The 25,614-nt window shown below is 40.4% G+C and overlaps 1 protein-coding gene across 1 annotated transcript; it reads right to left on the bottom strand.

The window, feature by feature from the left end:
• Window positions 1–170: 170 nt before the first annotated feature.
• On the bottom strand, window positions 171–25,614 carry LOC121673029 (BTB/POZ domain-containing protein KCTD3-like). Its single transcript, XM_042046045.1, has 18 exons — window positions 25,413–25,614; window positions 21,700–21,753; window positions 20,240–20,285; window positions 19,302–19,375; window positions 18,785–18,843; window positions 18,495–18,575; window positions 17,644–17,778; window positions 16,716–16,806; window positions 14,393–14,583; window positions 10,473–10,588; window positions 7,237–7,324; window positions 6,989–7,105; window positions 5,831–6,001; window positions 4,517–4,672; window positions 3,476–3,572; window positions 2,009–2,193; window positions 1,765–1,903; window positions 171–1,425 (listed from the first exon to the last, which is right to left on the bottom strand). The coding sequence occupies exons 1-18, from the start codon at window positions 25,484–25,486 to the stop codon at window positions 843–845; spliced, it is 2,457 nt and encodes an 818-aa protein (XP_041901979.1). The 5' UTR covers window positions 25,487–25,614; the 3' UTR covers window positions 171–842.

Below are 25,614 nucleotides of genomic sequence, written 5' to 3'. Positions count from 1 at the left end.
CTGTTCACCATCCACAGTAAACTAGGTGCAAACAGCAAGCAGCCAGTGTGACACAGGTATGAAATACCATGTCAAGGCACTTGTAATTGAGAATTATTACACCATGACAGTAAACCTACTCCTATATTCATCTCTGTCCTTTTTCCAGAGAAAGTGACAAGGAGGCCCTCAAGAGACTGCCAGTTCTGTGTATTCTGCCAAGCATATTTTTATGCATTCTCTCAGTCACAATCAGCAAAATCCATCATCTGATACCACACATTTTCAGAAAGTACAAGCAACACTCCTCTGGCAATTTATTTGGACTAAGAGGCAAAATAATATGCTATTTTGAATAGCTTCCTCCTTAACCTGCACAAAACATTTCAGATATCAGACAGCAGCATACAGAGCAAGGAGCCCATTCATAAAACAAAACTGCAGAGGCAGCTCTGTGAATTAGGCAAAATCCACCACTCCAGACAGCAGCAGCTCTGTAGAGTAACATGTGGCTGCATCTGAAGGGTATCCTCTGCTCAGCAACCAAGTTTTCCTTTAGCACCGTCCCTTTCCCCAAAACAAAAATAATCACAACATATCACATGCCTGACCACATTTACGCAAGAACGCACAACAATATTTTGGACCAAGTACCGTACTACATTTTGGAGCATTACATAGAGCCACACATGGATGTGGACAACCCTTCAAAGCTTAGCAGCTAGGTACTTTTTCATAACCTTACAAATTTTATTCTGGTATCAGAACAAAATCCCATTCAAGAAACAACCTACAACACATAACATTATGCCTGCTACCAGCCAGAGGGCACCTGCACCTTGTTTTTGCCACCAGACCCGTTTTCACAAGCCGTAGTCTTGGCAGGATGAGTCATTCTTCCGGTGTCGTGGTGAAGCAGCTGTCTTTGTAGGTGATGGAGAAGCTGCACCAGGTACTTCAGGCCCACCTTCAGCAAGGACTGGTGCAGAGGCCAGGAGAGGCACTTTCTTCCTTCCCAGGAAACCAGCTCCTTCAAACCCCATTTTCTTTTTGCTTTCTGCTTTGGTTTCATTTTCTTCTTCTGGTCCTCTTCTTTTGAGATCCAGAGAATTCTCTGGCAGGCGGTGAACCTCTGTACTGCAACACCCACCTGCATCTGTCACACCTGTGCCTCGCGCTTCAAGTGCTGTTGATTGGCCTGCCTTCCTCTCAGATGCACTGCTCTCAGCTGTTGCCTTCCTGGCCTCTGTCTGGCTTGAAATCCCATTTGTGGCAGCTGCCTTTTCTGTTGGGCTTTTGCTGGATAAGTTAAAAGCCTGGAAGTCCCGGTAACTGTGAAAGCTCTCTGTCCGCCTCGCTCTTGCCAAAAGGGGGCTTTCTCTGTATGGCCGCACAGAACCATACGTGGCAGTTTCGTGGATTGTTTCATGGTGCTGCAATTGGAGGCTTCAGAAAATACAAGAAGAGTAGATGTTAGGCTGAGAATAGCAGCCAGGTCTTCTGCACACCACTGCTCCCACCTACCACTGCAATTCCCACTACAATAGCAATACACTCATCACAGCCACCACACAAAGGCTTCCAGATCACTTCAGACTCTCAGAGGATACTTTAGTCTGCACAAATACAAACCAGAAGAAACCAAGGAGTATGTGTGTGTAGTTCAAGCCACTACGGGCATAAATTCAGGGGCTTAGCTACAGCATTCAAGTCACCAAACCCCTTTGCTTACCTGAAAAGTAAAACCTTTGGTGTCTGCAGCCAGTGCCACCCTTGGTGACTTACCTGGAATTAGATTCTCGAAGCCGGTTTGGCTGAACAACTGAGGTGGCAGGACTGATGTTGGGTGTGGCACAGCGAGAGGTACTCAAGTCACACTGGTCAAGCAGCTTGAGCAACTCTTCTTCTGTGGGGCCACCAACATCTGCAAGAGAGAGAGCTCTTAGAGGCCAAATCCATTTACTGCAGTCAGACACATCTGAGGACACAAAAAAGAACCACACCACAGTCCTAGCATAACACAACTTACCTTTGTCTTCACTTTTATTAACCATGTCCATAGCTGTGGTCAGGTCCCACATCTGGATGCTGCCATTAGAATGTCCAGTGAAGAGGTAGCGGCGTGGCCGGGAGCCCATCCTGCTGGATCCTTCACATTCTCGCACAGTAAATGACGAGATGGTAGTGCAGTCAACTGCCTGGATCTCACAGATCCTACAGGAAGAGAAACCCCAAATTACCAGAATGATTGCACCTGGCAGAGTTTCGCCAGTGAAGTCAGAACTGGTTCAATTTTCTGAGAAGGCACCAAACTTGCCATGAGAAAAAGACTTTTCCGCCAGATGAAATTCCTTCCCCTGCATGCCTGGCACACTGCTCAGCTGCAGACAATCCCTTCCCACCCCCAGTCCATCTGCACTCTTACTGCTTGTTTACTGGGCAACACCAACGTGTTTTATGTCCATTTTCTATTTGCAATGATTAGAAAGCTAAGGCTCTCACAAGAATGACAGAAACCAGCCCCCTCATATGCTAAACACTCTAGGAAATGAACCTGCAGAAACAGCAAATATAACCACACAGAAGATATGCATAAAGATCCAAAGATGATATATCCAATGTTATCTATAAAGATAACTTTTGTCATATCACAAGTGCAATTTCACTTGTCATGGCAGATCTCCATTTCTTTTTTCCCCTTTATTTCAGAAGTTTATGGGGAGTGAGGAGAAGAGAAGGACTCCCAAAACTAAGCTGCTCATGCTCTGGGTTTGCTTTACTGGTGCTTTGCAGTGAACTTTTCACCCAAGCAGTGCCCAAATAAGTCATAGTGTTGAGGCATTAATGTTTTCATCCAGATTCAAAGTTATTAGACAAGAGATGCAAAAATGAAGCATAGAACTGAGATGCACTGTTTTTTCTGATCTCTTGTCATCTTCCTAGGCTGAGAGGAAGAAAAGCAGCTGTGGTTATTTGACAGCCATGCAGTAGAATATTATGAAGTCAAGCTTAAGAAATAATTGAATAGATGACCTAGAAAACAGTATCTCTGTTTTAAAGGTTCTAATACCTTCAAAGCCAAGTGCAAAGGAAGAGAGATACCCTGTCTACTTTTGTGAGCAGCATAATCACTGCCACCGTAAATTTCAGCATTAGTTTTGAAATTTAATGGTAGCATGGTACCATGGTTGAAAGTCACATATTCTGTAGAGGCACAGAAATGTTTGCTTTGTGAGCTCACCAGTGTTAGCCATCACGAAGTGAGTCTCTGATATCACACTACTCAAAAAGCCTTTTTTTGGCTTTAAGGTTATAACAGTCGTTAAGTAACAGTTCTGTTACTAGCACACAGACAAGAGTTCAGCCAGAGCTGTCAAGCACAGTAGAAGACTATTATGTGCAACTGCATGCACTCAGCATGGAGGAGGGAGACATCACCACCTGAACAGGCGTAGTCCTGCTCCTTTCACACTTAAAAACCTCAGCATGGATGTACCTTTTCCCAGTTGAAGACAGCCTTACAAACAGCTTATTCGTAATGGGAACAACTTTTTGGATAAACACCTGTTGATCATCACGTTCACCAAAGGGTCCTAGAGGAAAAAAAGAAAGATCACATATTTGTTTGTTTCAATTCCCTCACCTTTTTCCCCAATCAGTTGTGAAGACCCAGACTTATATGAGTATGACCACTGTAGTTTTAAAGCATCAGGAGCAGGGAGCCAAAAACCATCAGTAGCTAGCAAAAGCCAAATCAGTCTTTGTTGTTCTAAGGGACACACATTCTTAAATTCTTGTGTGTGTTCCTAGAGGAATTACTATGTCAGCACAAACCCTACACTAGGTCTTTATAATAACAGTAAGTACTTTGTTATTTTGCAGCTCCTAGATGTCTAAAGGCTTAATCAGATTTCTTGCCATAGTACTGACCCCAGGCTGTGTTCACAGGGCATCCTATTCATCAAAGGTTCATTTGCAAGGCTCAGACCACCAAGGAATCTACCTGTCTACCCCTATTTACCAACACACATTCCTTCAGTACCTTGCTACAGCAATGCGCTAGCACCATTTGCCTCTGCAGTTGCAAGGCTTCGGTGAACTTTGTCACAACTTCAAAGTCATTTAAGAATTTTTTCCATGCTTTGTTTAACCCCAGCTGAACAGTGAACTGGAATTTGCAGACCAAATGTTTGCTATGCTCATCTGCTTAATACAGTCTCTTGTGCTTTCTCTCATTCTCTAGTTAAATCAGAATTGAAATGCTACATCAGTTTGCTCAAGGAAGAGGTATAGTATCGGTGTTCCAAAGGTTTTTTGTCCCTTCTGTCATTTGGAGTAAGTCCTTTAAGTGTACTCACTCTCTACAGCCTAAATAATAATTCCAAGTGACTATTACAGATCCTTGCCATAGTTTCAAGGGGAAAGCAGTGTATAAGAGCTTACACCCATCGGCTTACATGTTATAGGGCTGAAGGTCTGCTAAACCATTATGAGACTAGTGAAGTTACAGGCACAGCACAACCAAGAGACATCCTACCAATGTCATTTCCAGAACAATAGCTGCCATGACTCTCCGCTTCCTCCAGGGATAAGATTTTGAATGATGCAAGAGGTGTTGAGCCTGGCTGAGTCGAAATCATGCCCCGGAACCGAGTCACAGTCCATGTCCGTACATGGTTGTTATCAGCACAAACTAGGAAGGAAAAGATGGGCACTTACAAAGGATGACAAAACATTTAGATAAACTTCTCTAATGATTATCTACATTATAGTTTTTCCAGACTGAGTGATCAAAAATTTAGTCAATGTGAGGTCACATAGCATCTCCAGACAATTTTCTAACAGCCTACAAATTCTTGCTGATGTCCTGTTTTCGACTAGTTTTGTATCTTCCCTCAGAAATTCAAGAAGCTGAGACAGGTGCAACACAAAACTAAGGTCTGGTTTAGCACCAATAGCCTACAGCCCGCTTCAATCCCCTGTGTGCAGATGCTAGGACAAGGTGTCATGAGAGCAGCCTGGCAGCAGAACCCTCCTCACACAATAACCCTATTGAATTTAAATCATCAATTATCTCAGTTTTGTACATACACATGTGCCCTCTCCTGGTACTGAGGGTTTAGCAGCAACTTGCAGGGGAACAGATGACCTATGGGCTGTTTATTTGCAGTATAATTGGATACCATTTTCCTGTTCCTTTTTTTCAAATAATGGGATAGCAGCAAGATGTAAATCAGTTCTCTGCCATGCCCTGGCTGCTGGATTCTGGGTTAAATAGATTTTTACAGAGGAAGGAGCCACTGCATCTTCTCTGCAAGTAAGACACCTTCCTGAGCATAAGACAGGACAAGCAGAATAGCACAACAAACACTGGGAGACTGCTGAGAAAAGAAACAGAGACAGCCCTTTGAAGTCACAGGAAGGCTTTTTCTAGGGCCCAGGAGGAGATAGTGCACATTTTGCTGCAGCCCAGAAACCTCCTGAAAGGCTTTTAAAAGAAGACTAGTCCTGAAGGACCTATGCACAACAATAAAACTTGACAGAGATACATTTGTTTACAAACCCTTTTATTTCCACAAATGGCAACCTTGGAATAAGACACAAATGAAAGAGTGAGTTGTTCTAGTATCTGGTCAAATAAAACTTGTGCCTTTCAACTGCTAAAGGCTTTGAAGAATGCTTACTTTAAGAAAGAGGATCCAAGCAAATCTAGCCTTTCCCCTGCCCTCAAATCTGTCCAACTCATTTCTATTACATGTGGGAATGATGCAAGTTACAGAGCATAGCATACAAATACTGCATTGCTCAGGAGGAGGGGAGAACCACCAATCCACATCTGTGCACACCTTACCTGACACAAGGTGTTTCTCTGAGAGCATGATCTTCGTGACAGGGCTTCGATGAACCGTGAAGGTCTGAAAGAGCTGAGGGCCAGACCCAACTGTCTCAGGGTGCTGTACAATCACCCTCACTGCTCCAGAGCTCGTGCCATATGCAATCTCAATCCAATTGCCACTTACACCTAAAACAAGCAAGAACACAGTTGTTCCCCCAGGAATGAAAGCTTGGCTTACTGGGGGCCAGGGAAGGAGACAGTAGAAAACAGTATTTCCAAGCTTCCACAGTAAGAAAGCTATGGTTTTTAAACACTGTTTACTCATTGTTTTCCCATAAACAGGAAGGGCATTTTGCAACTAAAATAACCCCAAGGTCTGTAGCAATTCCATACTACATGCTTCAACATTGTCTTAACAAAAAGCCTTCTTTCCCATTCTCTTCCTCCCTCCTGTGAAAAAAGTAATGGCTAAAGTCAGATGATCAGATATTTTGGCACCCCTCACAGTGATATGATCTATAAGTTCCACATAATATTTATTTTTCTGCCATAGTTGGAGGCAAATGGGAAAGCAAAGCAAAACAGGAAGAACTACAGTTAAAACAGTCACTGTGGTATCGATATCATTATGCGAGTAACCACTTTCTTCCAGTCTGGGCTTTTTTGAGTTTTACTTTGCTTTGGGTTTTTGTTGTTGCTGTTGTTTCTCTTTTAATTTAAAAGATAACTGCACAATGATGACAAAAGGGTGCACAGACAGAATACCAAAGCATCATCCAGCTGCATAAGGAAATGTTTCTTACTCTATTGGTTATAAAGTTAGACACAACAGCAAGGTTGTGTCTCCCCCTTACCCAGTTTGGCACAAACAATTTCAGCAAATACAATTCACAATCTAAGTGCTTCTCTTGTGCAAAAGGCTTAAAACCAACCAAGATACATTAGGCACAAGCATTAATATAGGAATACCTGTAAGTGTATGTACCTATTTATACAGATGTACAGGTGTAAGGGAAAACAGCTATGCCTAGTGTTCATCATTCATTTGAAGGTGATTAAATGAAGAAAAATTCTTTGTTTATGTTAAGGACTACCTTGTGTAATCCTGCTATGAAAAAAACCCCCCACATTTCTAACATACCCTCCACGAAGAGACAGTGATAGAATACTAACTTGTTTTAGGTGTGAGGTAGACACTGAGGGCTGTTATAGCATCGTTGGAAGGATCATGGTACAATTCTGTCACAAGAAGATCATTGTCTTTCATTCGAAGTGGGAACTTCTGCATGTCTGTGGGGAGGAGACATTTATTACTCTCATTAGACAGAGTTGTTCTGATGCTACTTAAATCCACTAAAGAGAGTAACAAAAATGCTGCTCAGTACCACCTCCATTTATTCCACCCTGCTCCCATTTCTTACCTATGTAGTAGATAGACCCATTGTTACAGCCCAGCAGCAGGAAAGACCCAGCAGTATCATAGCTTGTGATAGGAACAACATCCTGAACCTAGTGCATATAGAAAAGAAAAAATAATCAAATCAAGAATTTAGGTTGCTACTTCCTCAGTTTTCAGACATTTTTGGTATATTTTGTTTAACATCACTTGAGTTTGGTACTGGACTGAAGCCATTGTGCACACACTTGCATGTACAACGGCATTCCTTGAAGCACTGCATATTCCTCTACCAAACTGGATCTGAAGTCCTGGAGCTCAGCGGACACATGCAGACAAATCAGTACAACTGCTCTGGAAGATCCTTCTCCATGTGAAGGAACAGAGCTTAGAGAGTTGCAGCTAAACCACATCTTCAAAAGTGGATTTTTTTTCCTATATGCCAGGGAGTGTATTTCACCCTTTCTGTCCTCTCCCTTCTTCCATTTCTGACAAGTCCTTAGGAGATTTCTGGACCAAGGAACTAGATGTTACCTCTCTACACCTTCTTTTATCCCAAGTTTTGTATCCCTCTGCCAAACTGTGGAAATCTCTGCCTCAAGCAGATATATAATGAGGGCTAAAAATTCTTGTTCTGTTACAGTTTCTCACTTCCAACACACAACCACACCATGTAAACTGGAAGACAGCCCTGTCATATTTTACTTACTGGTCTACGACTCAAGGTGAAGGATTACACATGCCTTTTCTTTGCCCTCTAGGATTAAAAGGAGTGCTTATTCCTTTAAGAGGGACAGAGATCTCAAGCAAAGAAAAAGTTTAGTTTATCTTAGGTAAGATCACTTATTTCAGTAATTCTTTTTTCTTCAGGCCCGGAGAAGAAAAAGCCAAAAGCCATTTTGTCCAGAGCACTCAAACATGCACAGTATCATGGTATTTGTCCTGTACCTGTATGTTTCATTCAGTCAGTTAACTTAATGTACATTGAATACTAATTCATGGACACTTCAGCCTAAGTTCTCATTTCTCTCTGACCAGCAGATTGGTCTGACCTCCAATTGCTACAGAGACTTGAAAAATCATTTGCAAAATACTTACCATGAATCAGTTGGATAAAAGCAAAACAAACCAACCACAGAAACCTCCCCACATTGCAAAGAGCTCAGACTCTAAACCAGTAGCCCTTCCTAATTAAGTATGGCTGTAAGCCCCTAAAACATATTGTAAACATTATCTTCTTTCCTTCTGCAGCAGACAGGAACACCAGAGGTGATCCAGCAGCTGCCATCTGCCAAGATGTGAACTTTCATTAGGAAACAGTCACTGGTAAAAAAGCATGGCCAGTGAGAAACCTCACTTTGCAGAGTAGGATTTTCTGTCACACTTTACTGCTTTATGTTGCCTCTTAAACTATAGCACTTAATATGCTGCTTCTTTAAGCTCTCCTCTGCTAAGAATCTCATTACTGATGTAACTAGCACCCACACCCTCCTCCTCCTCCTCCTTGTAGCATGCAACTGAAACACTGCCAGAGGAATAAGTACTAGGGAAACAACCTCAGCAGTCTGCTCAAATCTCCAAGAAGAGAAGAAGATAAAAGAACCAATCAGATGCTGAGATCAGAATTACATCTTCAGGGTGTAATACATCAGAGAACACCACATAAGGAAGAACAGATTTGCACAAACTAAGCCTCCTTAAAGCAGAACTTAGAAAGACATCAGCCTGAAAGAAGATCAAGTTCTTGCTCTGAAATGGGGAATCAGCAAACTATTCTACCAAAATTTCTCTCACAGAGAGTATGACAGCATTTCAAGTCCAGAGCTGTGGGCAGCTCATGGAAAGCAGTCAGTTAAATATCAGATATTCTCATTAGGAATTTTAAGATCAGCCCTGCCACTTTACATCTTTATGGGGTTCTTCAAGAAAAGAATGTGTTCTAAAGGGAGATGAAGATCTACAGGAAGACAGTTGTGGGTTGTTTTGGGTTTTTTACTAACAAAAGAGCCCAAGATTCAGAAAGCACCCTGAAACTTTGTTTTGGGTTTTTTTGTTGGTTTGGTTTTATGTGGGTGGTTTTTTGTTAATTTTTTGTTTGTTTGTTTATGAAAGGAGCTATTCTCATCCTCTTGAAAAAAAACCAGCCAAAATGTTTTATAGACATATTGGCATATAAGCCTCTCAAAGATTTTCTACTCTTCAATAAGAAATACTTTCACAAATGAATAGTCAGTCAAACTGAGGAATTATTTAGGTGATCAGAAAAATTTCTGTGGCTCCCCCAGAAACAAAGATGATGAATAGGACATCAGTTTTTATTTCTTATGACTTGCTCCTTTAGAAAATATTATTAAACACCAGTTTGCCACATAGCATTAAGTTGTCTCTTAACAGAAGATTTTGCAAGGCATCAGTAAAACTTTAAATAATGTTTTGTTTAATTCAAGGCCATGCTAACATGTCTGTGTCTGCTGCAGAAGCAGTGCTATCCCACACCTATTACCTGCGTTATTTGTTACTAGTACTGTCACATAAGAGTCAAATCAGAACTTAGTCAGCAAACAGTGCAGCAACCTCAGGTCAGTTCTGCCTCTTGAGATTTGCAAGGCATTTTTGGGATTGCTATTGCATCCAGGTTTTGTGCCACAAAGGTGTACATCTGGCTGTGTTATTTGAATGCTTGACTGTTTCTCAGACTCATACTGACTCCAGGGATCTCTCTATTTAATGTGCATTCTGACAACAGGAATCAAATCAGTGCAGCCAGAAGCATCCACACACAAGACAGTCATCTTTAAAATATAATCATGTGCTCTTCTGCTGAAGAGGAGTCTCCCATTGTAAAGCAGCTTTGGAGACCCCCAGATACCAGATTCCCTTCTTGTTTTCTTCTTCTTTCAGATGGTCCAGAAATTGCTGTCATACATTCCCCACAATTTTATTTCCTATGATCCTAGTGAAGTTTTACAGAGTTAGTAATCCATAACGAAGTTTAAATATATTGGCACTTGACATTTATTACCCCAAATCACACCATATCCTTTGATTTAAAAGCCTAAAAAGCTTGGTTGGTAGTAGCACCAAACAAGTCAACATTCTGTTCACAGGCACAACACCCAGGTGATAAACTCCATAACACAAGTCAGGGCTGAAAACACTATGAAGAGCATTTTCCATATACTTTTAGATTATTTTATTCTCTTTTTACTAGAAAGCTTTTTTTACCAGCTTGTAAAAAGTGATGTGGAAAATTGAACAGACCTGCCAATGCTGAGTCACAGCGTTCCATACTCCCACTTTCCCTGTGTGGCTTGTAGCCACCAGCTGGTTGCCAATGAAGAAGAGAGCATCTACAGGGACTCCAAGACTGAACACTCCTACAAAAAATGAAGATGCTGTGAAGCTCATCTAAAGTAAAGATAAAAACACAGTAACAATGGAATCTCTCCATTATTATCACAACACATTTATTAGAGTAGCAAGCAAAGTAGCTGGGTTTGCAGTGTGCTAGGTGAGGCACCATGCATGCGGCAAACTGGGTTCCATTAAATGGCAGCATGATGTCTTCTCTGCTAATACCATTATTATTTGGAAAGGAGAAAGGAGGCAAGAGAAGCTAGAAGAGCCCTTATGAAATATACAAACTTTTTTCTACAGCCATCAAGTTCTCAAACGGCTTTAAAATTAAAAAAAAATCATATTACATCAAGCAGGAGTTTTTGTTGCTGTTTTGTGGTTTGTTTTTTTTTCTTCCTATGACTACGAAGTGTCATTTAAGAAACAGTAATTCCAAGGGTTTTACAACTTTGTACCATACTAGTTTGCAATTACCTGTTAAAGTATTAGAAGTTCTTGATCCCCTTTTTTTTAAGTCCAGTCAAGCAAAAATATTTTGAAAATGTATTTGAGGAACTAAATATGGCTACAAGGCTTCAGCCTTATTCTTGGGAAAATACTGAACAACTTAGATGTGACCCTACTTGAATACATTCTAATTTCTCTTCTAGCAGAAATGCTTGGACCCAGAAAAATAAGCAGCCTGCAAAAGCCTACTTCTTTCTTTCTATCTCCAGATCTTTTAGTTTGGTTGTGGTCCATAAGCAGAGAGTACAGGCTAACAGGCTATTGAAACTTGAAGCTATAGAGGGAAGCAGTTTCATATTCAACTATTCATATTCATTTCACATACTATTCAAATTTGGAAAATAAAACTTACCAGCAAACGCTGACCTTCCAAGTAAAGGAAATGTGTCATCAACATTTCACTCAATAAAAATCAAAACAGTGCAGAGCCTGACAGGCATCAGTGGCTGTGGTTATAGTTGACCTTAACATCTGGGGCCTTCCACAAAATCGATAGTTTCTTTAGAGCTTCCAAGTCTCACCAAAGATCCAACATGAATAACTTTAACTGAACTGTAAACTTGGATAGCAAACTACATTTTGTACTACTTATTCTTCATGTATTTAAAAGTTACAGCAAACTCAAAAGGTCTGAGGTAATTTCCAAGTTTGGCAGCAAACTGGCCCTGCAATTAACTTGGTTTGTAAATAATTCTAGGCTATGTTTTTCTGCCTGGTAAGTACAAAAGTACTGGAGATACATTACAACACCAAAGTGTCAAGCTTCGCTCACAAGTTTCTTATTCCATCTTGCTCACTCTACATATTTATATTACTTCTCACTAGTATACCTTAACTGCAGCAGATAGATGTTGTCAAAACAAGAGTATCCAGTAGCAGGAAAATTCCTCAACATTGTTTTGGACAAATTCAAATGAATAGTGTCATTCCCACACAAGAATCAGCCCTCTGTAAGACCCAAGAAGGAATCTCAGGAAATTGTTTTAATTATGGTGCTAAACCATTTTCCAGGGCAAAGCACAATCATTCAATGCAGATAAGATTCAGCAGTACAGGCCCATGAAAAAGGCAGTAATAAAAAAATCCACAGAAACTACTAGAATTGATTACTCCAGAGAAGGATGAGGTTCAAGGAAATCAAGGAAGACAGCTTGAATGGTCTGGAGGAATTTGAAGTGTCAGTCCTGCTTAGGCTCAACAATCTTGAGACTTGTCCACAGGGGAGACAACACTATATGTAATGACAGGCTCTTGTCCTAAGGGTCCCTCTCAGTAAAATACTGCTTACAGCAGCAACCCAGCAGCAGTGTCTTGTGTAAGTAATATTGAAAGGGAAGAAAGCGCTCTGGGAGAGCTCTATCACAAAGATGCCAGCCCACACAATTTGCTGGGGATGGTGTCGCCAGGCTCCAGCAACTGTTTGGAACAAGTAGTTTCTTTCACAAGATGACAGCAGTGTACTGTATCTCTAACACAAAGCAGCACTGCAAGCATTTGTCTCTACAAGGAAACAAAACAGCTACATTCAAGTTGTAACTACTAAACGCAAGCACTTTCTTAAACCAATCAACATGACCTACTATCCAAAGAACAGCAGTACATTTTGGTCAATGTCATTCTGACTGGGAAATTCATCCTGTAGGCACATTCTCTCTGCTTCGCCCCTCCTCCTGCCCCAAGTGGCAATTACTCTGTTTCACACTGTCACTTCAGTGCAGTACAGCCTGTTTAGCAAAGTCCTTGCTTCAGTTTTGTTGCCATTTTCAGTCATAGTCTAAGCTATCAGAACTTTATGATACTGGCATATTTTAGAGTTTTGATTTGAAAATAAAGTCTACAATGGTTTTTTGTGTTTCTTTGCACTTGATTTAAAAAAATCCAAGATGCTGCTTCTTGTATCTTACTGCAAATCCCAAGGTAACACAAGCAGCTAACTGAAAGCAGAAAATGCAGGAGGAATGTAATGGCACAGTGCTTAAAGCAATGCCTGTAACAGGAGTACAGCTGTCACACCAACTCTTCCCTGTCCTTAAGATTCAGTCAACAGGAGCATAAGAGAAGAAAAGGCTTCTCAGGTACGATAATTACTCGCTGTGTTTAATGGAGAGAATTTCATCTTCAACTGTTAAACACACCTTTTGTTTTTCTTTAATACAGTGGAATCTCCTTTTCCATTTTGCTAACCATGATTATATATAAGAACTCTAGGAGTCACAAGTAAAAGAGCTCATACAAGACCTTTGCCTTTCCCCATCTTCAAATATGACTTAGTGTTTCCACATATTCATGCAGGGAAAAAAAAAACAACACCCATTAACATGGCTAAAAATTGCCTGAGGATCTGTCAAGCTCTTCTTTAAAGGCACATGAGTCAAAACTTGAATTTGGCCACTTTAATTTATGGCCACTACAATTCTCAAGGCTTCAACTATGGAGATACATCTAATAACAAATTAGCTCAGCATTAAGTTTCAGAGAAAAGTGCTCACATAACCAGACTGCTGTCACACTTTGTTAGCAGTATCCACTGCCAGAGGAAACAGACATTACTGGCATAGCAGTGGTTATTCAAACACCAGGGATTAGGACAGAGGAAGTTCCAAATACCGTTCTCGTCAGTGCCTCCCAAATTTGCCCTATATTTGAACAGCAATGACTCAGACAAGCCATCAGAACAGTACCAGGGAATATTTACTTCTGGAAATGTCTTCTTGCTGTTTCTAAAGCTTACAATTTTGTGTCCTTCAGTGTCAAGGTGTGTAAGCAGTAATTCCTGTATGCTAAAAGGAATAGTGTGGGCTTTTTTTCCTACTCTGACACCCAAGTTATAAACCCAAGAAATTTTCATCTTCCAAATTCCGTTTATGAACCACATTTGACAGAGAACTAAAGTATTTTCATCATCTCCATGTAAAAATGTGGCTTTAGTAACACAAAGAAAAGGAAAGAGCAGAATCTCTTTGTATCTGTAGATTTCCACCTCCAAAGCTTAATTCTTCTGTATTATGGCCTAGATTCAAATGGAAGTCTAAGGGAAATTTTAACTCTTAATTTGAATTTTTACACAAAAACCTCAAACTGAACAGTAAGTATTGGTTACTATCTCTTCAGTAAACAGAGTTCTCTTTTATTCTCCATCTCTTTGATTTTGAGACAGGATTCCTGGTGCAGAACTGAAGAAAGTTAATATACTCCAACAGTTTGCTGTACTATAGCTTGTTTGGTCAATCTGTGGAAGTGAATACTGAACACAAGGTGTCAGACTTCTTTCTAGTTACACACACAAAAGAAGAAACAAAACAGGAAATTATAGTTACCAATTTCACTGCCACTACCACCATCTTGAATGCTCCACAAGATAATGCTACTCTCTGAGGCAACTGCAACCATCTTGTCCTTGTCTCCATGAGGTCCTCCAACCACCTTGGCATTGAGAGCCACTCGCTCAATGGTCCAGTCCAGATAAGGACTTGTGAACACCTGCTGCCACCCAGATGACTCCTTGATTCTGGAAGGGCAAAAGGGAGAATGGGGAGCAGATGTTAGAGATTCAAGAACAGACAGCCCAGTCTAATCCTGAACGAGTGTGGATGATTCAGTCTTACACTCTAAGCAACAAAGCTTCAAATTCTAGTTAAGAACTACAGTCTACAAGAGCTGCACTTTTTCCCATTTTGAAGTCTGATATTGCATATTATTTCAGTGCTCTGCAGCTACTGGAATCCTGTGCTGGGCTTTTTCTTCATATAAGCACATCTGATATAGAAGTTATAAGATGAACTCAAAAGTCTGGGTTAGACAAACGCTAGATAATGAGGTTCAGCATAAGATTTTAGAAGAAAACTCATTAATATCCTTATATATCATGCAAGAAACCCAATCATGCTTTAGCACAAAGCTCTGCTCTCCAGCCACAATTTCTGTTCATGGTATACTGTAAGCAGATAATACTAAATTGAGTGTAAATTTTATTTTTAGAGGATCATTTCCCTGTGCATTTTAAAGACTTACATGGTGTCAGCACTATTTATCTGACAACTTCAGGCAATAATTTAGATAATTTGCAATGGAGCTAAAGCAGACTAGACCTCTGCAGTCAAATGATATAAATATTAAAATTAAAAGCAGAAAGATATGTGTACTTTTCAGCATTTTTGCCATTATTTCACTTCAGCATTGCATCCTGCTTGGAGCTGAAGCACCCCAGATCACTGTGCTCTAACCATTCAACATGCAGAAGTTGTAGTGAAAAGATTTAAGAGCACAACTGCAATAGCAAGACTTTGTCTTGGTTGCATTCATTCTCACAAACTTTATGATCAAATTTTAAAAACTTTTGTCATACTTTAAAAGAAAAAAAAATCTTTAAGATGCACTGTGCTTTGCTGCAGAAGAATGGAGGAGAGAAAATTCTACCATTGTATTTCTAGAGCCCGTTCAGGTTTTGAAAGCAAAAAAAAAAAAAAAAATACAAGACTGCTACCTTGAGTATCTGTGAAGAAAAGCAGCACTTTAAACTGGCATGTTGACCTGCACCCTCTCTCAGCAACCATTCAAGTCTGACATGGTTCATCAAAAGCATCAATAATGGCATAATCTCAATGGCAACAAGACTTGTTAAGTAGTTTGCCAAGCAGGAAAGAGGAAGAATTTTTCACTTAAAGTGAGCTAGCAGCCAAGGAAAACAGTCAGAGGTAAAATCCTAAGAAGGGGACAATTAGCACAAAACCAGTTGCAAATCATTTCCTCTTTCTCTGTCAGACCACATGAAGCATAATTGAAAACAAAAACCACATTTAATAAAAATTAAAGCCAAAAAAATTGCAGTGGTGAATGCTAGTTAGATGTGATTTAAGTTACAAAGTTTAAGCAACTGAGTTAGTATTCTAGAGAGTGAAAAAGGCAGCAAACTACAGCTTTAGCTTGGCAGTAATCAGAAAGAAACAGTTCACACTACACTCTTCTCCCTTCTGTTTTTGAACCACAGTATGACAGCCCTGTTAGACTGGTACGGGCAACAGCCTTGCTAAAACTTTCCATTACTTTCCATCGAAAAGACAGCCACCAATTAAATCAAGACTACGAGATGTGACCTAAAACCAGCTTCTGTAATATGGAGGTATTGCTTATGTTCACCTGATCTTAAAAAATAGCCAGTCTGTTTTCAAGACATTGAAGATATTTTTCAGCCATCCAAGTGAAGCAGCGTTTAACAGTTTTGTTCAGCTAAAAACCATGACATTTAAGGCAAGGCAGCAAAATTATGCAGCAAAAATTCATTAACTGTTTCAAGTTCCTTGATACTGTAACTTCACAGACTGTTTCTAAACCCACAGCAGGAAAAACTTTGAAGTGAATTTTCATTTAAAAGACTGCTTTAAAACAGGCTTTTGAAACAGTTTTACTGCAGTTAATTTGCAACTTTTTCAACAGTATCAAGAACTCACATCAAGGCAGAAAAATCTGAGTTCCTATCAAGCAGTTTATTTTCACCAAAAAAAAGCAACAACTCGTATTTAAAGAATCAGACTGAAGGCATTTAACTACTGCTATTTCAGAGTAAGCTTTTTGCTTTGCTCTTAGCCAAAGATTATATTTTTTTTTAGATTCCTGTAACCCAACAAAGAACACTACTCATACCTGTAGCAAACAGCAAAATGGGCGTAGGCAGCTACTATCCAATTGTGGTGGCCAGCTACTATTAAGACTTTCCGTGGGTCCACAGGAAATCCTAAAAACAACAAAGCTGAAATCAGGCAAGTGACAAGCAGAGACATCTATAACAGGACAGAGCTCTCTGCTAGGATGTGCAACAGAAACTTTCATAATTAAGTTTTTCAAGAAATATTTTCAGCAATATTCTAGTTAGCAGTATTGTTCCTCACAGCCTTGATATGCTAAAGAACTAATCCCTGAAGACTGCACCATCTACCTCATTTCCCCCAGGACTGCCTGCTTCCAAACCTACAGCAGCTCACTAAGAAGAATCAGCAACTCATATCCTTATTTTATGTTACATACATTAACATAGTCAAGATTTTCCTAACACTGCTACAATTTACAGGATTGCAACAGAAATATGACATTTCTAACAGCATCATTTTGCTTGCAAAGTCAAAAGCTGGAAAACGACAGAATTAAGGTCTATCTCACTAACAATTTTTCCGTGAAGACTACCTTTACTCTGAAAACTTGACTCTTGCAGGGTAAGTGAGGCATCAGGAGCAAGAAAGAGGTGGAAGAACAGGAAGCAGGCCCTGAACAAAGACCAAAGAGACAGTGGCTCTCTGGTTTTATTATGGCTTTAGTACAGTGTGAGGCATTTGTCTAAGGGGCTGGGCTAAGACTGCATGAAGAACTTTGATTTGCCTTTCTCTCAAGCCTCACATCTGGATTGTGCAACAGTGAGCCTTCAATACTGCATAGGGAGTAGTGTTTAAGTATTCAGCAATTTTAACCATGCAAACACAGAACAGCAGATTTAAACCAGATACAGGCACACAGTTCTTATTTCCCAGAGACAATCATCTTTGCAATTTGATTTGGTTTTAAAACTGACACTCCTCACCTAGTCTGACTGTACCTTCCCCTGTACCAGCAAGTGTAGGCTGGACACCACCTCCATGCATCTCACTCTCAGTCTGACCCGTTCTGATGTCAGTCGGTGGCCCAGTAGTATTATTTATTTTACGGCTGGGAATGCCTATTAAAAAAAAAAAAAAAAAGTTTTGTCCCCCTCCTTAAACTTTAGCAATATAACAGATTTTAGTTCACTTTCAAAATATAGGATTAACACCTGTGCATTTTGATCAAAAGTTTAATTTATCTGCTGTAAGAAACAGGCAATATTGTAACACTGAAACAAAAAGTGCTTTTGCTCTGTATGTTGACTTTCACAATTCAAGGAATTATCTTCAAAAAACTTGTTGATAAATGGCTAGACATCCTTTAGACTTCAGGCTAACACATGTACTGTGTTCATCTCTACAGAGAACTAAAAAAGTCAAACAGGTACTCATATTGGTAAGGAAAGCTCATTAGGGGTGATTTGTCACCTAGGCAATAGGACACCCAAGGTAACTACGTTCAGAAAGAAGAAAGCACCTCATGCTGATGACATTAAACTGAAAGGCTCCTGGAGAACCTCTGCTCTAGTCTACAACCAAACACAGCCTGCTTAGTACTAACATGCCACACCCCTTGCCCAGTACTCTAAACATGCTGTTTGTTACAGCACAGAGATGCAAGTCTTGGGTTTTAACCACAATAATGTTCAGTTCAACCATTTGTCCTTAGCTTTCCATAGGAAGGCTTTCTCAGGACAGTTTGACAGCCAGGGTAACCACCCCAGCCAATCATCCCCACAAACCAAAGCAGCAAGTGACTGCATGCAACATCAGATCATGAACACAAGAATACCTGGAGGAGGTAGGTAGCCATGAAAAAGGACACTGCCACAAGATGAGCGCTCCAGTTCTTCACATAGTAGCAATCTTCTCACTAAGGAGGAAACCCAGATATGACCACAGCTTTCACTTCCTTGAAAACATTACATTATCTCAAATATCCTTCCTTTTTTGAAAACTTTTACTTTGAGAAAAAAAAAAACAAAACCCTTTGCCCTTCAGGGTCATAACTGTTCAGGATTTGTCAGTAGACCATTACTACAATAATAAATATGAGCTCACATTAAGAAAAAAAAAAATTACCTAAAGGAGTGATTCCATAGAATTCAGCTTCATGTCTGAGAACATTAATACTCACTCCCCTACAGAAATAGAAAAAAACAAACCAAAAGCAACAAGAACTAAGTGAGTCAATATCTTGAATATAAAGGCTTGCATATAACTGGATATTACACAATCTAAATACCAAGCTACCTAACAGTTTACAGAATTACCACAAAATGCATTTAACATGTTGATGTTTGAGATTTCAAGGTGATCTTAATTTAACTTTCATTAAAATAAAGATACAGAAATAATAAAGAAATACACTGCAAGAAGTGGTCTAAATTATAAGAATCTACTAGCAAAATAGAATGTCGCCGTTTCTGCCTCCACCATGACATACATGTATTCTAGACATGGCCCCACATCTAGGAGGGAGCTCAGCCATATACCAGGCACCCAACCAGATAAGCAAAATGTAATATCTCTCATTTGAAAAAGTTTCTAACGCTTCTGATTGAATTAACTTCCATTTGAAATAATTAGAACTTCTTACCGTAAGTCTAACTCCTTTGTGCGAAGAAAATTTAAAATGGGTGCAAATGCTGCTGGATCTCGATCAATAAATATCTACAAAGAAAAATTTCTGTACTTGAGTACTATTATGGAGCAACCATCAACTAAAGTGCTATTTTATGCTGAATGTGGGAAGGAGAAGTTGAAGATGAGGTAGCAAGCAGACAAACAAAACCCAAAGTTTTTGAGCCCTTCTTTGTTCTCGTTATTCTACTATCCACTAATTTAACATTCCTAAAGGACATATTTACAAACACAGTTGCAAATAGATGGCACTTAATAAATCTGTTCTTTAGGTTCTCATCTCCACAAAGGAAAATGGATGCTTCCACTTTCTAGCATATGTTCAATATGCAGTAACTGTAATAAGATCTCAGGAGAGGTTTAGACGTTTTAAAATTCAATTACCATCAAAACTACCTCTACACTTTTAGCAAAGTGCTTGTGTGCCTCACTATCACTCAACAACATTACTGTAACTGTAGTTTCCCATTTAAGAATATCATACCCACAGACTGGAATGACCATTTTGCTACATGTTTTTGCCAAAAAAAAAATAAAAGCTACATTTCCACGTTGGATTACTCAACTACATACGTAATGCCTATCTAAAGAAAATTACAACTCCCTGCAATACAGCAGTTAGCATTTTCTCTGCTTAAGAAAAGCGGAGTTGCTGTTTCTGCATTACCTGCACAATGCAGAATAAGAATAGAAATATGTACATTATTCCAGTTACACTCAGCTTGAAACACAGATGAGAACCCAGAAAGCCAGAGATGTCACTAATTTTGATGGAAGTTTAGCCTGACTCAGGCAGTGTAATTCCATTAGCACCCACAGTGAAAATGCTTTAGGAGAGAACCTAACCAAAAGCATAACATTGAATTAACGAGTTACAGCACATTCATTACTCACAGCACCAGTTTCATCCTTTAGTGTTGAAATTCTTCCACTCAGCAAACTGAAAAACAGGAAATCTTCGTTAGATGTCCCCCAGAAATGCACTGACACAAGCACAGTATAGCAACACTCTGGTTACTTAGCTCTAGTTGGTGACATTTTGGTAACACAGTGTATCTGAGCAAAGAAAACAGCCAGAATGCTGGAGGAGTGAAATATCTCTCCTGAACAAAGGACAAGTGTACGCACACCTAAGGAAAGGCTGAGAGCTGCATCATAAGGACCTTCAGATTCACAAAGAAAATAGACACAAGGCCTAGCCTGAAAGGATGAAGAAGTTTTCCAAGGCACTTAGAGGGCTGTATAGTTTGTTAAAATCTGATTAAATTGCTAAAAGCTGCTGAAGCAAAAAGGAAGAGGAGACCACCCAATCTGCAAGGATTTACTGGACAAGAATGGGATTAATTATTTTGACACAATTTTACTTCAAAGTTTTCTTCCATCAGATCAAAATACTTTTTCTCCAGACCCATATACAACACAATGCCAAAATCTCATTTTATAAGTAAGATGGACACCAACATCAACAGCTTTCATTTGATTCTGGATGACAATTATATGAGATTTTCCAGTATTGGATAACTTTCAGGACAACCTCCTTAGACAGCATATTTAGTGTTGAGAGACTGGGGAATACCATGAGACTTCCTCCTTGTGCCTTTCCTTGCATGCCTCAAAAAAGGTGACATTTCCTTGGCATTTCATTTATCTGAACATTTCATTAAAATAGGAACAGGAAATGCTGCATATGTCAGCTGCCAGGCTTTTATTGGGAAAGAAGTTTAGAATATAAAAATTAAACGTAAGGAAGCAAAATTGCCAGCATTTAGGTTTTCCTTTGTGGGTTTAGGATTAACTGAGGTGATAGAGGTACAGCAGCTGCAGAACAAAATACAAACCTAAGCAGCACAACCTGCAGAAGTAGTAAAGGCAGTGACATAAAAGGAAGATGTTCAATAATTCAGCACTTCCTGTATCACAAGTTAAAACCCTCAAAACCTTGAGTTAACTCAGAGTAGAGCAATAACTCAAAAAAACCCCAAACCAAACAAAACCAAAAATGTTACAGGCAGTGCTAATGCATATGGCCAGCAAGATCACGAGTGGTAATAGAGTCACAGCCACTGGCTTGTCCCTTTCCTGCAGAATTGGAGGTTATTTCCACAATACTCCATCTAAAAAGTGACAACTCCTCAGCGCATATAAGCTGCCATGGCTACATTCAAGCAAGAGGATGCCTCTTGAATAACAGCTTATTTCAAATGAATCTGTCCCATTGCTTGAGAAGGGGGGGAAAAAATTAAGGATACTAATAAAGATACTATTTACAACATAAATTAAGAACTGAGAACATAAATATTATTTTAATGACTGTTAATTTGTCTTTGTTAAATGTGATGATATATTACAAATACCTGGAAAAAAATGAGTCTGGAATCCACATCAGTGTTTGTCTTGACGTGCTGAACCTATGAAAACAAAGTTACAAGTTCAGAAACAGCTATAAAGTTGGAAAGAAGCCTGCTTTATCTAACATTCTTTGATTTGTCCTACAAAGCTAATATCAAACAAGTCTGGGAAGTTTGAGATCTTTTAATATCTGCACAAAGTCAGAAGTTGCAGACTCTTTGCACAGATCGTCCTTCAGCATGAAGCAGGACTGTCTGGAGACCACAAAAGTATCATTTTTTTATCTGTTTGTAACACACTGTCCCAAACATCCTGTATTTCCTGGTTCTCCCACTTCAACATTCATGCTTGCAAAAATAAAAAAGGCCCACAAAAACCAAACACTGCTCCACACACAAAATCCAAACACTAAAATATAAATTTATCAACAGTGTGCAATATTTGTCAATAACTGCACACTACTCTGCTGCTCTTACTCAGGACTGAAAGGGTGCTACATTATGCACTGCAAGAGACTACAGTGAGCTTCAAGTTAATATTTCATAGGAACTTGAATTATTTGCCATTTTGCTATTTGGGTCCCTCTTGGGGAGGCAGAGGGGCAATAACAATAACAGTTAAAAGAAAAAAATCATTGACTCTGAATCATATTGTGAAATAATACAAATTATAATATTACTTATGATGCCAGACAGTACTTTACATAATAAATAACTATGGATTATTTTATACTACTTCTGGTTTTGATTTAACATGAAGGAAGACAACTTAACTAGCAGCTTGGACAATTAGCTCATGCTCTGCATCACTCTCTGTACATATCCTCTTACTAGTGCCATGACTAAGAAACCTCTGGTGACCTCTTCATTAGTGGAAAACAAAAAAAGAATATGCAAAAGTAAAATTCCATTACAACTCTCCATCTAGTACAGGATCACAAAATATTTTTGGAATAAAACTACTTAGTCATAATTTACCTAATTTTCACTACTAGTATTGTCCAGTTTTGAAGGGGAGAAAAATGTAAACAAACCCCATTACTTTATGCCCCCTAGGAGGCAGAAACACAAAGGCTCTACGGAACTACCACCCTGCATGAAATGTGGATTGTGCATCTGCTCACTGCAAACATCACAATGGCAAATCTGTCCTGAACAGAAAACGTACAGTACCAGTGTTCTAAGCACAAGCATGCACAAAGTCTTTTCTGGAAAAAAAAAGCCAAAAAAACACTTCTCTAGCACTTCTAAGTAGTTTTGCTCAGCTTTTCTTATCAGTAATACAGGTGACTACCTCTGTCTACATTAAGAGTAAGGGATGATTCATTTGACTACATTATAACATGTGAAAACAATGAATTACATTAATTTTGTCCAGAATTAATCCAAACACTGCTTGTAATTATGGGGATTGATGCAGCATCACCACCATCTTCTTTCAATTTTATCAGCCTGTTTAGACAGCACCAGGATTTCCTGTCTATAATTTAGCACTGTGGTACCAGTTTAGTAAGCAATAGCTCACACTAACATATACTTTAGAACTTTTAATACACAGACATTAATCTATGTAAACAACCAGAGTCCTCCTTTCCAGGATGCAGAAAGCAGCTTAGCCTGCAGTATTTACATGCATAGGTGTATCTGCAGCTCCATACAGCGGTCAGACAGGCATTGTATAAGGAAAACTAGGCAAACCCAGTGCAATATCCTCAAAACACTCCTAAGCATATGCCAGCTTTCAGTTATTTTAAAGCAAATATAATCAACTGGAAACAGACATGTCAAGTGTCAGTTATAAAACAAACATTTTAATAGTCTGCTGTCCTTGTGGAGTTACCTTGTAACCAGAGGGAGATACAGAGCCAAAAGAATTCACCCAATTTGTTACAGTAATTTCTATGAACATTAACTTGCAAGAGACTTCTGTTCACAGTAAAGGAATCCTCAGAAGTTGTGACCAGGAAGTGACGGAGCAGCCACACACAACAGAGAAGCCCTGATCATCCCAGGGAGCAGTGGGAACCTAGTGTCTGAACATGGAAAAGTTGGGGTGTCTGTGGTACATGCTCCAAAGTATAACTGGTGTCAGAAACAGAGGGGAGTGCTCATTTCCTCTTCTCATACAGTTCTACAAACAAAACTAAGAGTTCCAGGTTTCTAGTGAGTGTAATGAAGACTAAGGAAGAGGAGGAAATGTGTACAGAACCGCACTCTTGCCCATTTGCTGTGCACATCATCCACTCCACTATCAGCTGAAAGTCACCTGCCTTTCCAAGCTGAAAAACATGGCTCAGGTATAGTTTTCAAAAGACATGGGCACTACAAGGGAAGCTGAGCTTGCAAAAGACCAAAACTTCTCACTCAGAAGTACTATAGTAGAGGGTTTCCCTATTAAACGGGAAATATCCATGCACACATTTCCTACTCCTTACATCCAAATGTTGACTAGAATCTAGACCATCAGCTAGAAATTAATTACATGCACTTGTTAGGTTGCCTCATTCTTCCTACTTCTCTGTGTAGGCAAGCCCTCTGAAGATGTGTATTTTTTACCTGATGTGTGTCCTGTACATAATTCTCAGTTCTCTGCAGAGGCATTTAATAAGGAAGATGAAACTAAGAATTTGAAGCAGCTTTTAGATTCCACAGGTAATAAAACCTTAGAAGATGAATTGCCCTGTAATTTCAAAGACAGAGTCTGCTGAAGAACTTATTCTGCATTAACACAAAATATGGTCCAAGCCTACATCCAAGTTACCCTGAAAGCATCATTATAGGTGAGTTTTGCCTGTGCAAGTTACAAGCAGTTTCTCTGGGTTGAACCAGGTTCTTAATGTCTTATTAAAACACAGGGATTCTGCATCAATTTCTATGGCACTCTAAGAAAGGCAGCAGCACAGTTTAGTTATCAGATCAAGTTCATGTTCTGAGTAATGCAAGAAAATTCTTAAAATAGCTGTAGTAGTTCCTACTACTTATAGCTGGCTCCACGCTGTACACACTACTTGGGAAAACACATTACCTCAGTTTCCACTAGCTACGGTAATCCGAATGATTTCACGCCTGAGCATTTTGACAGGAATGTTTGCACTGTTTATCACGCAGATTCTGACCACAGCTGTCCCACAATTCTCTGCCTCAGCCTGCCAAAATGTCTACATCTGCCAGCTTCCACACTTTCCAGCGTACATTGGAAAACAATGCAACTCTTTATTCTCATGGATACCAGTATCATATCAGCGATTTTAATATCTTAGTCTCTGAGGCAGCTAGACAGACTGCTCACCAGAAGCCTATGGTTGTGATGGCAAAGCAAAGCTTCTATCCCTGAAGAAGCAGTATTCGCGGAGTCTCTAAGGTGTATGTAGAGCAGTACGTATCTAGGCTGCCGTGGCATTGCGGGCAGACACCACGCGGAGCTGCCAACACACCCCGTGTCCATCCCCCGGTACCCCCAGCCCCTGCAAAGTGCTGGGCGAAGGCTCATCCCGGCCGTCCCGGCGGCAGCACCAGAGCGCAGAGCCCACGGAACCCCGCCGGGCAGTCCCAGGCGGGTCGGCACCGCCGCCCTCCCGGGCCGGGCCGGCCTAGCCCCCATAGCCGGGCAGCGCCTCCGCCGTGCGGGCCCCGGCAGGGCCCCCTGGGCGCTGCCCCTCGCTCCGCTGCCCGCCGGAATGCGCCGGCCGCCACCGCCGGCCCCGGGCCCGCCCGCTCACCTGGTGCCGCCCACGTTGAGCTGGATGATCTCCCCGCTCCCGGCGCCAGCGAAGCCGCCGCCGTTCCCCGCCATCTTCCCCGCCGCCTGCTCCAGCCGGCGCCCGCCGCCGCCTCCCGCCGGGACCTCGCGGTCGAGGGAAGCAGCGGCGGAGCCAGGCGAAGGCGGCGGGGAAGGAGGCGGCGGGGGGTCGGCCAGCGGCG

The sequence above is a fragment of the Corvus kubaryi genome, unplaced genomic scaffold (genome assembly GCF_017639235.1).
Source record: "Corvus kubaryi isolate FWS band 111438036 unplaced genomic scaffold, C.kubaryi_AGA036_p1.0 65110, whole genome shotgun sequence".
Lineage (NCBI taxonomy): Eukaryota > Metazoa > Chordata > Aves > Passeriformes > Corvidae > Corvus > Corvus kubaryi.
This window is presented reverse-complemented; position numbering and strand designations above follow the sequence as displayed.